This window comes from Montipora capricornis, chromosome 8 (genome assembly GCF_036669925.1).
Source record: "Montipora capricornis isolate CH-2021 chromosome 8, ASM3666992v2, whole genome shotgun sequence".
Lineage (NCBI taxonomy): Eukaryota > Metazoa > Cnidaria > Anthozoa > Scleractinia > Acroporidae > Montipora > Montipora capricornis.
Window position 1 is genome coordinate 33,405,010 of NC_090890.1, and position 13,484 is coordinate 33,418,493.

The window sequence follows — 13,484 nt, forward strand, 5'->3', positions numbered from 1 at the left end:
AAAACAAGAAAATGTGGTTTTACCAAACGAGCTGATAATGGTAAATAAACGTTTCGAACATTAGCCCTTCGTCAGAACGAATTGGTTAGCCAACTCTCGAAACGTCAGCCAACAAATATTTCGTACGGTGGTTAATTTACTTTTATGATAACGTTGGATAAAACCAAATTTTCTTTTTTGCTGATACGATTTTGGCAGTGAAAGGTTTGTCATTACAATTCTTACAACTTTTATTCTACACTTTGAACTGTAATACATCACTGTGTACTGTAATACATCACTGACGCAGTTTGCTTCTTAAATTTAAGCGCGACTTGCTTACATCTATGGAATAAGGAAAAAAAAAAGATTTTCCTTTGGTCATTGATCACCGCTAATTCAATTGGCTCTTGGTCTGGATCCGCTACTGATGTGACTGTGTTGCTGGAATAAAACTATTTTACTCTTATTTTGTCCGAAAGCTTACATAAAAATGGCCCAAAACTTGCAATTCCCTAGCCTGATAGAATTCCAAACAATTTTTTGGTTTACTTTATTTGCTTAAAATATAACGTGCATCTCCGCCATCAATGAATTGTTGTTACTCACGCTGTGTCAAAACCTTGAATTTGCTTCTTTGGCAAAAGAAGTGTACTTGAATACATCCCGTGTGTCGCGTTGCACCAGTTTTTCATTTCACTTTGCTTTGCAATTTCAGACACCATTTCCGATATATTGTGAATATTGACACGGGCATAAAGAATAAGGGAGAGCCGGAAATCTGTCGAACTCCTGGCTTTCTACATCTCAATCCACGATGCATGACCAAGTTCCCCATTACTTGAAAATATTGCCATTACAAAAATTCAGCACTTTACCTCGTTCTAAAGTCCGAATTGAAGGCTTTAGCTTTACGATGAAAGACATTAACAGTTACAGTTACAGTTTTTTCCCTTTCCGGCCGGAAGAAGTTCTTAATCTTCGTTGAGTTCTCGTACTGTTTGATTGCTTTCAACTATCAACTACTGGTCTCAATGAATTAATTAGATCAATGTGGTTAAGTTAAGAGAACATGATACGCATATCACTGCTGTTAGTCTATTTGATAATTGCAACGCTGACAGGTAGAACGTCCATTATAAAGAGAGCTTAAAGTACCAACTTTTCGTCCTTTGAATAGGTAGTAACTCTAAAGCATTTCATGAAAAGTCAGCAACACGTCCATTGAAGGATTAAAACACACTTTTATAGTGGAAACAGTCCCACAGTCAAAACTAATTTTTCGGGTGTTTAAACGACAAAAGGCTCTTGTCTTATTCTAACAGACTTATTGCAGGGATAGTCAAACCATTCAAGGCACTTAGGCAAGCTCGTTTTTAAAGACAAACACTTCCAGCTCATGGACGTAAAAATTGCAGCTGCCCGCTAAAAATGAATCGTCAACCATATTAGGGGGGCATTCATACGTGTCGTTTAAGTTACTGCAGCTATTGGCATTGGTATTTGCGTCACTACTTATATAAAGGTCATTGTTGCCTCCAAACGTGGGTCCATATGAACTGTTACAGCAGATTCCACAGTCGTTTGAAGAACCCTTGAGTTTGATCTTTGTTGGTCCAGCTCCTGATTGGTTTACAAGGCTGAATAAGAAGAACTTCTCACACCTCTTAAATCCTGTTAAACCTAAAAAACACAAATGGTAGCATAAGTGTGAGGATCACTTTTCCCTTTCGTCTATCACCCGCACTTCAAATTACACATTTATTTCATTGGAGTCCTTTCACAGGAACACATGAGTCCGACAAATCGATGAGCTCCCATCCGAGTGGCTTCATAGCTCAGTTGGTAGAGCATTGCACAGGCATCGCAGAGGTCATAGGTTCAAATCCTGTTGAAGCGGCATGTGCTAAAACCAAGTACAACGGAACACCGGAACGTCACGGAACACCGAAAAATAATAAACATCAACAAATAAATAAATAAATTATTAAAAATACAATTAAAAAAGCGCTTTGCTTTACCGCTGACCAGAACGTCGTTACAGATCGCAATTTTGGTAGTGCTTCCCAACATGGAGAACGGTTAGTGAATCACAATCAAGTCATTTACAAATGCAATCCAGCTGTGATCAACTCAATCCTTGGTGATTTTTTTATCTGTCGGGTAGTGACTCAGACGAGGATTACAACAACTTTTTCCACACTTCTACTGTGATTTCAAAGAATTCCAAGCTTTATCGAACACACGACATCTAATATCCAGTCACTTGTCCTCGATGCTACCCTGTCTTATTTTTCGCACCCTGGTTCTTTGCGTCTGGAAATCGAGCATTATTCAATGATCCAGTTTTTAATAAATAGATGATATTACATGGCCGCGCGGGGATACGAATTTTATCTTCGAGTGCTGAAAGTATCTCTCACGAGTGAGCGAAGCGAACGAGTGAGAGATACTTTCAGCACGAGAAGATAAAATTCGTATCCCAAAGCGCCCATGTAATGTTCTGTTTATTATATAGATATTGATGAAATGTCAAGATTTAAAACAACTTGTTTTATTCATTTTCGAAATTCGAAATGATGAAAAAGTGGCCACCAACTACTAAAACACGCATGTCGTGTAACATGAAACAAGATATGAAAGTTATGAAAAGCAAATCATGATAATGTAAAATTTTGCAATAAAAATGTTATAGTAGTCGAGAATAAATACATTGAAGCACAAAAGTAACTTACAATGAAGACGAAGCTCGCGTTTTATTGGCTAATCGTGTTCGTTACCATGACGACACCTATATTCTCACATGTGAAAGATAAAAATGATATGTTCACTGCGCGCGGTGAAGATATGATTTTTTAGTAAAAGGAGAAGTCCTGGTATTTCATCAGTATCTATATAATAAATACACTTATTTCCATTCATTGATTCCTTTCACAGGAACACATGAGCCCAACAATTTGACTTACTTCCAAACGAGTGCCTTCATAGCTCAGTTGGTAGTGTAGAATTCAGGGCACGGATTGAACTCAACAAATATCTTTCACCGCATGCTCTCCATTTACCGTTCTCCCTTCTAAACTTCATATTAACTATCCGACATATTTTACATCATGTAAGTTGAAAGATTGAAGTAATCCTCGTACTTATCTGAACAATTTAAGCAATTGTCTCACATAGACACCTAAAAAAATCTGGCGGCTTAGCTGGATTCCAACTCATGACCTCTCCGATACCGGTGCAATGTTCTATCAGTTTCTGATATTGGGTGATTTTAACATCCATGTCAAAATTCGGAACAATCCTGATCCTTGATTCTGTTGGACTACGTCAGTACGTTAATCAACCTACGCACATCCATAGTCATACTCTGGATTTGGTCATAACTCGTTCTTCAGAACAAATCTTCGAATGTTTGCCCTGTGTTGGTCGTTTCTTCGCAGATCATGCTTCAGTTATGTGCACGTTACGTAAATGTAAACCTGATTTGACGGTTAAGAGTATTAGTTATAAGAAGTTTAAATCCATAGACACACAATGTCTTAGAGATGATACCGCAGCGTCTACGCTATGTTCGGAACCCACAATTCAAGATCATCTTGCGACAGTGTGGAATAAGATGCGCTCGTTCGAATATACCAAGATACTCTAACTAATGTTATCAATCGTCACGCCCCAATAAAAACTAGGGCTATGGTTGCTGGGCCTAAAGTCCCGTGGTATAGGACAAGAAGTTCAGGATAAACAACAAAAACAAAAGGCATTCGAAGAGCTCAAAAGTCTCATGACATCAGCGAAAGCACTGGTTTTATCTCAGAGGGGATTGCAAGACAAGGATAGTGGCAGACGCAGGACCAGACGGTCTGAAAGCAGTGTTACTCCAGTTTCAAGAAGGGGAATGGAGACCTGTGTCGTATGCCTCGCGTAACCTTACTGAGGTCGAAAGACGGTACGCTCAGACAGAAAAAGAAGCCCTCCCTCTGGTATGGGGCAAGTGAACAGTTCAACTTATATGTGTGTGGGCGTGACTTTGAATTAGAGACGGACCATAAACCTCTCGAGTGCATTTTTAGAAGTAGAAGGGTTGAACCAAACCATCGGGAAGCATCGAGCGATGGGTTCTTCGTTTGCAGTGCCACAACTACCGAGTAGTGTACAGACCCGGAAAAACCAACCTGGCAGAAGCGCTGTCCAGATTGAATCAGAGTGATCCCAATTTGAATCTCAGGTACTATGTCGATACCATAGGACATTTGGTTGAAAAGAAAAGGGGAACTACGCAAACCAAAGGGCAGATACATATCCACAAAATAACGGGACTGCCAGTAGATATCCAGCAAGTTCCAATCATTGGGGTGGACGGGTATCAATCGGAAGGCAGACTTGAGGTCGGTCTTAGCCACGAAGATTCGCTCTGGCGAAAGGCTATCGCTCGAAACGTCAGCTTTTAGAATCCTTGTACGGTAGTCAATTTACATAATCAACTCCGTTGATAAAACCAAAATTTTTGTGTACAAGAGAGATAATTCGTCGGTGAAACCGTATCTGTCAGTGAGCGAGCCTGAACCAGCCACTGAATCAGTTCCAGCAAACACAAAGTCTGAAGATAAACCAGGAGTGGTAGAGAGACCTAGGTGCATCATTAGATCCCCCGAAAGATTCTAGGGAAGCCTAGGAACTGTTTAAAGTGCCCCTAACCCCAAAATATTTTTTTCGCTAAAATGAATCTCTGCACCTGTTCGAAACACATTCCGGCCTTTTTTCCCCCTTTTGTAACAAATCCTGCCTTTTTATAGGCTTAAAAACTTGCAAAAAACCAAGCATCTTTGGTTCACGACCGAGTCAGAAGGGGAGTGGGTCTATTCCTGATTTACATTGCATTAACTCTTTGTAAACATGCATGCAAAGTAGATTGTAACGTCAAATCAGGAATAGACCCACTCCACTTCTGACTCGGTCTTGAACCAAAGATGCTTGGCTTTTCGCAAGTTTTGAAGCCTGTAAAAAGGCAGGATTTGTTAGAAAAAGGAAAAAATGGCCGCAATGCGTTTGGAACGGGTGCAAAGATTCATTTTAGCGAAAAAAATATTTTTGGGTTAGGGGCACTTTAAAAGCTTAACTAAACTCGTGTTTATCGACTTTGATTGATAGAAACAGCTTGTTGATAAACTTTATTGTAACGCCGCTTTGTTTACAATACTGTAATACTGCATGGAAAGGAAGGGATGTAGAGTCTTATAAGTGTGCTATGCGGACCTTTGTAACGCGCGGAGTTATGGGTATCTAGGAGAGAGATCCGCCATGTTGTATTGCATCGTGCAGTGTTATTAAAGTTGTGTTTATCCGAGCTTTGAATGGTTTCTAATAGCCATCCGATAGCGAAACGGTACACTCAATCTCATAAACAAGTGAGGAAAGTGTTCCATGGATCCAATGCCAACATCATTGGTGATTAACTGTCCTTTATCGAATGGCTACTTCCTCTTGATTGGGAGCAGATCCTTGTAACTCCCTTGTTGAACAAAGAAGGGTTGGATACGGATTTTAAAAACCTAAGACCGGTCAGTAATTTGAAATTTGTATCCAAACTAACAGAGCGGGCTGTAGTTGATCAACTGCAAGATTACTTGGTGCATTTTGACCTTTTTCCGACACTCCAGTCAGCTTATCGTAAAGACCACAGTACTGAAACGGCATTGTTAAAAGTGCATAATCTGCTAATTAATAGGAACAGTCAGCAAGTTACCCTGTTGGTCTTACTCAATTTAAGTGCGGCGTTTGATACGGTTGATCACAGCATTTTGCTTTCACGTCTCGAGAGGAGTTTTGGTATTAAGGGGACTGCTTTAGGTTGGTTTTCCTCCTACCTATCGAAGAGACGCCAACGTGTAACCTTGGATGGACATCTTTCTGTTGAATTCAATCTTCACTATGGAGTTCCTGAAGGTTCTTGTTTAGGACCATTACTTTTCACGGTTTATTCTAGCAAACTATTTCAGATAATTGACAACAACCTAACCAATGTTCACGCCTACGCTGACGATACTCAGATATACCTTGCCTTTTCACCAGGTGGCACTGGTCAGGCACAGGCTATCAAAGCCATGGATAGACGCGTCGAAGAAATAAGAGCATGGATGCTCACTGACAAGCTCAGGTTAAATGACAACAAAACCGAAACTTGATTCATCTAACCGGTAGTGATACCGTCTCTCCGGTCATCTCCGCAAGGAACCTTGGAACGTGCATGGATACGAGCCTTACTCTCCATGATCACATTAACAAAACGTGTAGAGCTGCTTACTTTCACATATACAACATCAGGCACATTCGAAAGTTGCTAACTATGGAAGCTACCCAAATACTGGTGCATGCCTTTATTATTAGTCGCATTGATTATTGCAATAGTCTCCCGTACAGCTTGCCTGCGGTTAACGTCGCCAAATTACAGCGTCTACAGAAGTCAGCGGCAAGACTTATTTCCCTTAAGGCCCAGTAATACGGGCAACATTTTTCGTGCAACTTCTCGCGCAACAATATTGCGTTAGAAGTTGAGATGGTTATATTGCAAAAAGTAGATGTGGCTTTTTTTACTTTTTACAACAATCCCAAGGCAGTCGCCCGTGAGCAAAAGCAATCGTCTAGGGTCAAGAAGGCAACCACTAGAAGCCGTCGCTCGACTTCCAACGCCGTTCGCACGCGAGCAAACTCCGTGAATCAGGTCCAAACGGCTTCAAAGACGTCCGCACCCGTCCACGAACGAGACATCGAGGACCGCCCAGTCGAACGAAGACTCGTCCTCTTCTATCGGCGAGTTGTTCGACGAGCCAGCAACGCCTGTGGAAGATCCCAACGGCTCTACTCCCGTAAGTCCAGCCCAACGTGCTGCCATTGAAGAGATCGTTGCGGAATCGGTTTCCAATGCGCTTGAAGCCTTTCGTAGGCTGTAACGACCGGAATCTTCACCTCAAGCGGTTCCACGCCCTCGTACTCCCGGAATGGCCTCACCTTTGGGTCCTTCCCGGCCAGTCGACCGTAATCTGGAGGACAGAATCTTACGCGGTGAGTACACGTAGACCTTGCGTTGTTGTTACCCGAATCGCTTAATGAGACCCATACCCCCGAACTTCAGCTAAGGTTGGACGACTCGGCCCTAGGCCCCATGGATTCCTCTGTTACCATGGTAAGGAAGCGGAGACCCACAATGGACTCCTTCCAAAAATGGTTGGATGCCTATACTGCATTCATGCTGGTCTTAGTCGCTGCCTACCCTCGAAGAGCACTTGAGCTAATCAAATACCAGCAAATTATAAGCAAGGCGGTAACTAAGTTTAAGGGCATGGCTTGGTATTCGCAGTTCCGCCAGCGCGCTGCGCATAACCTGTCCATTAGCTGGGACACCGGTCGGGACACCGTAGACCTGGAGCTGTGGACCTTAACATTTTCGGGTTTAGCTAAGCCCCATTGCTCCGTTTGCTCGAGTCCCTACAGAACTCAGGACAACTGTCCTTCCGCTGATCCCAACAGAAAACTGTATGCTTCGACTTCAACAAGCCCTCAGGCTCCCAACCGTACATTTGTATCTAATCTGCTTCGTATACTCAGGCAAGGTGCGCACGTAGGTTACTCTGGTCCCCGCTCCCCCCGGGTTTCCCCCAACCTGATCATCCAGAGGCGGTTACCCTCAATTTGAACAAGGAAGTAAAGCTTGAGCGGGTAGCAGGGCCCTACTCTTCACCGCCTCTCCCTGCCTTAAAATGTCACCCGGTTGGGGTAGTTCCCACGAAACACTCCCCTGAATGGCGGACTACCATCTTTAATACTCGCAGGGAGATAACATTAACGATCACATACCCAAGGATCCGTTCTCTTTGTCATACGTTAGGGTGGACGACGCCATTAGCATCATCCAGTCTCTTGGTAAGGGGGCCTTCGTGGCTAAGGGGGGTAGTTTCTAAAGAAACTGTGGTGCTGCGTCGGTGGGGAAGTAGTACACAAAAATTTGGTTTTATCAACGGAGTTGATAATGTAAATTGACCACCGTACAGGGATTCTAAAAGCTGATGTTTCGAGCGTTAGCCCTTCGTCAGAGCGAATCGATGGATTCGTTTTCAACCAACTGTCCTGTGGTATCGAATGGACCGTAAGCACAAGTACGGCCTTCAACACGTTATTCATATCTTAGACGATTTCTTTATCGCAGAACCCTCAAAAGTGTTGTGTCTCCAGAGTTTTAGCACGTTTCTCCGGGGTTTCATGTCGCTCAACGCCCCTGTGGTACCATCCAAAACTATAGGCCCTTCTCAAGTCCTTGAGTTCAAGTTCTTGGGCATTGTCCTAGACTCGGTTCGCATGGAGGCTCGCCCCCCGACGATAAATTATCACGTATCCGGGATCTCCTAGCCTCGTTCAAAAAACGCCGTTCGGTGCGCTTGCAAGAGCTACAGACGTTAATTGGCACCCTTCAATTTGCATGTAAGGTAGTCGTTCCGGGCAGGACTTTCCTTCAACGCATAATCAATCTGACCAGAGTGGTCCCCAGTCGCTTCCACCATATCCGCCTCAATCGGGAGTTCTTTAAGGACATAAATATGTGCAAGGTTTTTCTTAGCGATTGGAACGGGCGTTCCTTCTTCCTCGACTGTTGTCAGCTCGGTGGGTTTTGGCGTTTTCTTAAGGGTCACTGGTTCCAAGGTCGTTGGCCTCCCCACTTGCGCCTTTATAGGGTTAGGGGTATTAGTATTGAATGGCAGGAACTTCTCCCCATTGTTGTCGCCTGTGCGATATGGCACCCCTTTTTCACGGGAAAACGCCTTCAGTTCTGTTGTGATAACGAGTCTGTGGTCTCTATAATTAATTCAGGGCATTCCAAGTCCCCGCGTATCATGGGTTTGGTACGATGTTTAGTTCTCATTTCCATGAAACACAATTTTTTGGTACGGGCCCGTCATGTTCCCGGGGTTTCTAACGGCTTTGCTGATGCGCTCTCCCGCTGATGCAGCGTTTTCGGGCTCTAGCCCCAGTCGCAGAGCAGATGCCTTGTACCATCCCGCCTTCGCTAATGACCCTTTGAGGGCTGAGGTCCTAACCTACGCTAGCTGGAGCCTCGCAAAGAATACCAATCACGCTTACAGCTCTGGGGAAAAGCATCTCTTAACATTTTGCCTCATGAATCGTCTCCAAAGCCCTTCAGGGGAAGTGTTACCAGCTTCTTAAGGCACACTCATTTACTTCGCTTCCTATTTAGCTAGATCAGTGCGTCATAGCACAATTAAACTTTATTTAGCGGCGGTTCGTAGCCTCCATCTTACAGCGAGTTTCCCCGATCCCCTAAAGGGCAAGCTTCTGTTCTTAACGGCATTCTCTGATTTCAGGGCGACACACAAATTCGTGACCAGCCGGTTACCCCTCGGGTGCCTTGCGCTATCCGTCCTATATTGCAGTCCTGGCTAAGTCCTAGGGATTTTTCTATGACCTGGGCTGCTTTTACTTTAGCGTTTTTTGCATTTCTCCGCTGTAGCGAGTTTACTTGCCCTGGCTGCTGCTGCCGGCGTGCCAGATTGGCTTATTAAGGTAATCGGTCGCTGGTCTTCTGACTGCTACCAGCTCTATATTGTACTCCAAAGAGTGTATTGCATTCAGTCACCCCTAAGATTGCCTCTGTTACCGACCAGTATCTAAGTTTCCGCGTGTTTGGCTTGGAGGGATGCAGTGCCTTGCACGCATCTGTGGTGGTTAAGTCTGCGCAGCGACTTCCCCCAAGCTTGTTGCCTCGTTTGCCTTTGTACATTGCTTGCTAACCAATACTCTTGTCCGATCCAGCACGTGCTGTTTACCACTCAGCTCGTAGTGCTAGGCAGATAAGTGAGGTTGTTCTATGTCACGCAATCCGGAAGTCGCATAGGCTAACCAGTGTCAAGGCAGTGTTCCCCTCAAAAAACGCAAATACATCTGTTGTCTTGTTCTACTGCGCCTTGCGTTACCCGCTTAATTTGCACGCTATAATTTTTTAAATAATAATAATCATAATACTAATAATAATAATAATAATAATAATAATAATAATAATCACCAAAGAAACCTTCATGGGCAAACACGTTAAAGGAATAATGTATTTCTCTTTTTTCACTTTAGAAATCTATTGCCAAACCGTCCAACGACAAAATGCTAGGTTATCTCAATTACAAATTAAGATGTCAAGCTCAAAAGATTGCATATTCAGTGAAGTTCAGAGGGAGAATTACACCGGCCTTTGCCGCAATATAGTCGTCGAAAACATTCCCCATGCTTTAAATGTGTTTTTCTCAAATTAAAGCCAACGGTAACTTTCGAATTCGTTCATAATATTCCTCCCACGGTAATTAACTCTGGTCAAAACAAAATAGCGTGAATTCTGCCGTCCACGCGTGTATTGGTGTAATGGATGTAAATTTGATTGGCCGATGAAGGACATGTCAATCAATCAAAAAAAGTGGGCGGAAGGAATTTCGAAGAGGAATTTGGTCAGGCTCTATTTTTCGTTTCGCCAACTCCACATTACGTACCACGCGAAACTAAAATAGAGCCTGATCGCAGGTTACTTTTGCTCGTCAGACAAAATTTTAGACTCTAAGAACGATTGAGGGAGCTTTACGAGCAGTCCATCGACGATACCACGGATTTGATAGAACTGAGCTTCCTGAAGCAATTCCTTTTGGACCAACTCATCCGCCGGAAGAAGGAGTCGACCAGTGCGCAGATAATTCAGGATATACCGGAAGTGCGTTCCATCGCGATCAATAAAGTACGAACCATCTTCAGCCGGTTTCATATCGAATCTTCCAGAGAACATAGCACGTAGCATTGAACCTGTGTCTTTTGTCAGCGTTTGGAGGCTTGTGGTGAAATGCTGACCGCCTACATTTAGCTCGACGGTGGAAGAGAAGTGAACATAATCAAGTTTTTTAGCAACAGATTCAAAGGCTTCCTTTTCCTTGCGAACATCCTCAGCTTGCTGATGTATTATGTCGTAAGCTTTCTTCATAAAGCCAAGAGCTTCTTCCAGTGCTTCGTAGCTAGGTGTTTTGGCCTTCTTTTCATCAGCAGACATTTTGGATCCGTGTTTACAACGTTTAGAATCCTTTGAACACGTAGGCGAACCGCATTCGACAAAGGCGCTCTTCATGGGACAAACAAGGGAATAACCCAAAATTATAACCATCAATTTGCGAAATTTGTGCATTGTGTTTAGAAAAACCACTTTGTGGTTATCGTTTTCTTTACCCTGGGTTCCAGAGGTTATTTTCTCGCTATGAAAAGAGCGAGTCACGAAGAGGCGAGGAAAACCTCTGGTACAGGCCGTTAAAAACGTCACTTCCATGCAAACCAACTTATTTTGATTGACTTCCAGAGTAAGTTAGTAATTTAGAAACTTGGGCACACCGGTTTTATCCACGTGATAAAAATATTTGTACAATATTTACCGGTCACTCTACTGGGAAATTCTCACGGTGGAGTGAATTAATCGTTGTCAGTGTCACGTAACAAAAAAATAAAATCGAAACTGTTCAATGAAATAAGCCGAAAACTTGGAATGTTGTAGGAGACAAATTCATAAATCACCTCACCAGTACTCAAGTCTGTGCGATACATCGTTTCTGAGTTTTTTTGTCGAAGCGTTTCACGCAACTATTATTTGTTACAAATGCAAACGTAAACTGGAGAAATACGAAAATTGCATTCAAGTCCTAGAATTAGAACTGAAAAAATTTAAAGAACTTTACGAGTCCCTGGAGCAGTTTCAAGATGACTCGAGGCATTGAGGTGTAAAGATGTCAGAAGCTGCTGCTCAGTCACACCTTCGTCAAATTCCCAAACAAAATCAGAGTGCTTGTTCGATTACGCTCCCTCTAAGGCCACCCAACAGCAAACATTCATCCAGCGTCAATGAGACGAATTAACCTCAATCTGCCAGCCATGAATTTGTGATTATCGTGCCGCTATCGCTACTGTACCGTTCATACATGGGCCTGTTTATATGGTCTCGGGTACCCGAGACAACCCTCCGCCCGAGTTACCCTTGGCGAGATATTTTTCCACTCATTTGTTTAAAAACTTCTATCAACCGTTTACATGAGGTGGGCGAGACAACTCGGGGAGGCGAGTTGTCTCGCCTCGGCAGGTAAGGTGACCCTGGCAGGTGAGACAACTTTTTCGCCTGTAAATAGGGGTGTTTCTAAAACGAAGACCCAAAAACGAAGACCTAAGACCCACTGATCTAAAACGAAGACCCTGTGATCTAAACCGAAGACCCACTGATCTAAAACGAAGACCCCGTGATCTAAAACGAAGACCCTGTGATCTAAAACGAGGACCCGCTGATCTAAAACGAAGACCCTGTGATCTAAAACGAAGACCCACTGATCTAAAACGAAGACCCGCTGATCTAAAACGAAGACCCTGTGATCTAAAACGAAGATCCACTGATCTAAAACGAAGACCCACCTCAAAAGTGTTAAAACGATGCCATTGTATATTATGGAATTGTGGGAACGGTGGAACAATGGAACATCTGAATGTGAGCTCTGAGTACGTGTTCTCGAAACTCCCCACAAGTAATGATATAGCGATGTTTAGTGTGATGTCACCCATTGTTACTACAGTAATATGGCAAACAGAACCTAATTATCATTTTAACAGGTTCCCGCAAAGCGGACAAAATTTTATTGGTGGAATTCTGCTCGTTTGGGAAAAAGCTTCAAAAATAAACCACCTCGAAAGAAGAACAATTACATGTAATTGTTGTTGTTGTTAGGTATCTTAACGTAATGATATTTATTGTTAGTTTTTCTGCGGTTAGCCAGCACGGGTTAGTGTAAAGGACCGCGGAAACTGCGGTGTCCGTTGCTATCAGTTGCTGAAGTATGTACCGCAAGTCTTTACCACAAGCTTTTCCGCCGTGGTTGATGAGTGTTAGGATCACGTTTGTAAAATTTTTCAAGCTCTTTGACCAATCATAGCTAGCCAAGAGCATATACAAATGCCAGTTTTTGAGAGACCTAGAGAGAGTTGGATGCTGGCAACGGCAGAGTGCTGAAGTTCCACGCCGGAATAAAGAAGTTTAATCTCTGAAGCTGTGTCTAAAAAATCGGTCACGTAATAGCTGTCATAGTTGTCACTTTTAGTCATGTTATTGATGCATAGATTACCATTTGTCTAAAAAAAAAAACAGCTTGCTTGCGTGAGAAATCAAATGGTGTGGCCTTTCGAGGTGGTTTATTTTTGAAGCTTTTTCCCAAACGAGCAGAATTCCACCAATAAAATTTTGTCTGCTTTGCGGGAACCTGCTAAAATGATAATTAGGTTCTGTTTGCCATATTACTGTAGTAACAATGGGTGACATCACACTAAACATCGCTATATTACGGTGCTTTTAAAGGGACATCTACTTCTTCTCCCCTTTTTCGTGAGAGACAAGTGTCTCTGCTCTCTTTTTGTAATCTTGCTTTTGTCCACCGCTCACTTTTTTT

The 13,484-nt window shown here is 43.0% G+C and overlaps 2 protein-coding genes across 2 annotated transcripts in view; both read right to left on the bottom strand.

The window, feature by feature from the left end:
- Nucleotides 1–212: 212 nt before the first annotated feature.
- Nucleotides 213–11,280, bottom strand: LOC138060378 (BTB/POZ domain-containing protein KCTD4-like). The gene is made up of 2 exons (XM_068906137.1): nt 10,557–11,280; nt 213–1,867 (listed from the first exon to the last, which is right to left on the bottom strand). Exons 1-2 carry the CDS (start codon nt 11,195–11,197, stop codon nt 1,861–1,863), a joined length of 648 nt encoding a protein of 215 aa, XP_068762238.1. The 5' UTR covers nt 11,198–11,280; the 3' UTR covers nt 213–1,860.
- Nucleotides 213–13,484, bottom strand: part of LOC138060375 (BTB/POZ domain-containing adapter for CUL3-mediated RhoA degradation protein 1-like) — an 80,097-nt gene continuing 66,825 nt past the window's right edge. The window contains exon 2 of the mRNA XM_068906134.1: nt 213–1,662. Within this exon, the coding sequence (XP_068762235.1) occupies nt 1,340–1,662 (323 nt within the window). The 3' untranslated portion in view covers nt 213–1,339. The remainder of the gene's footprint in view (nt 1,663–13,484) is intronic.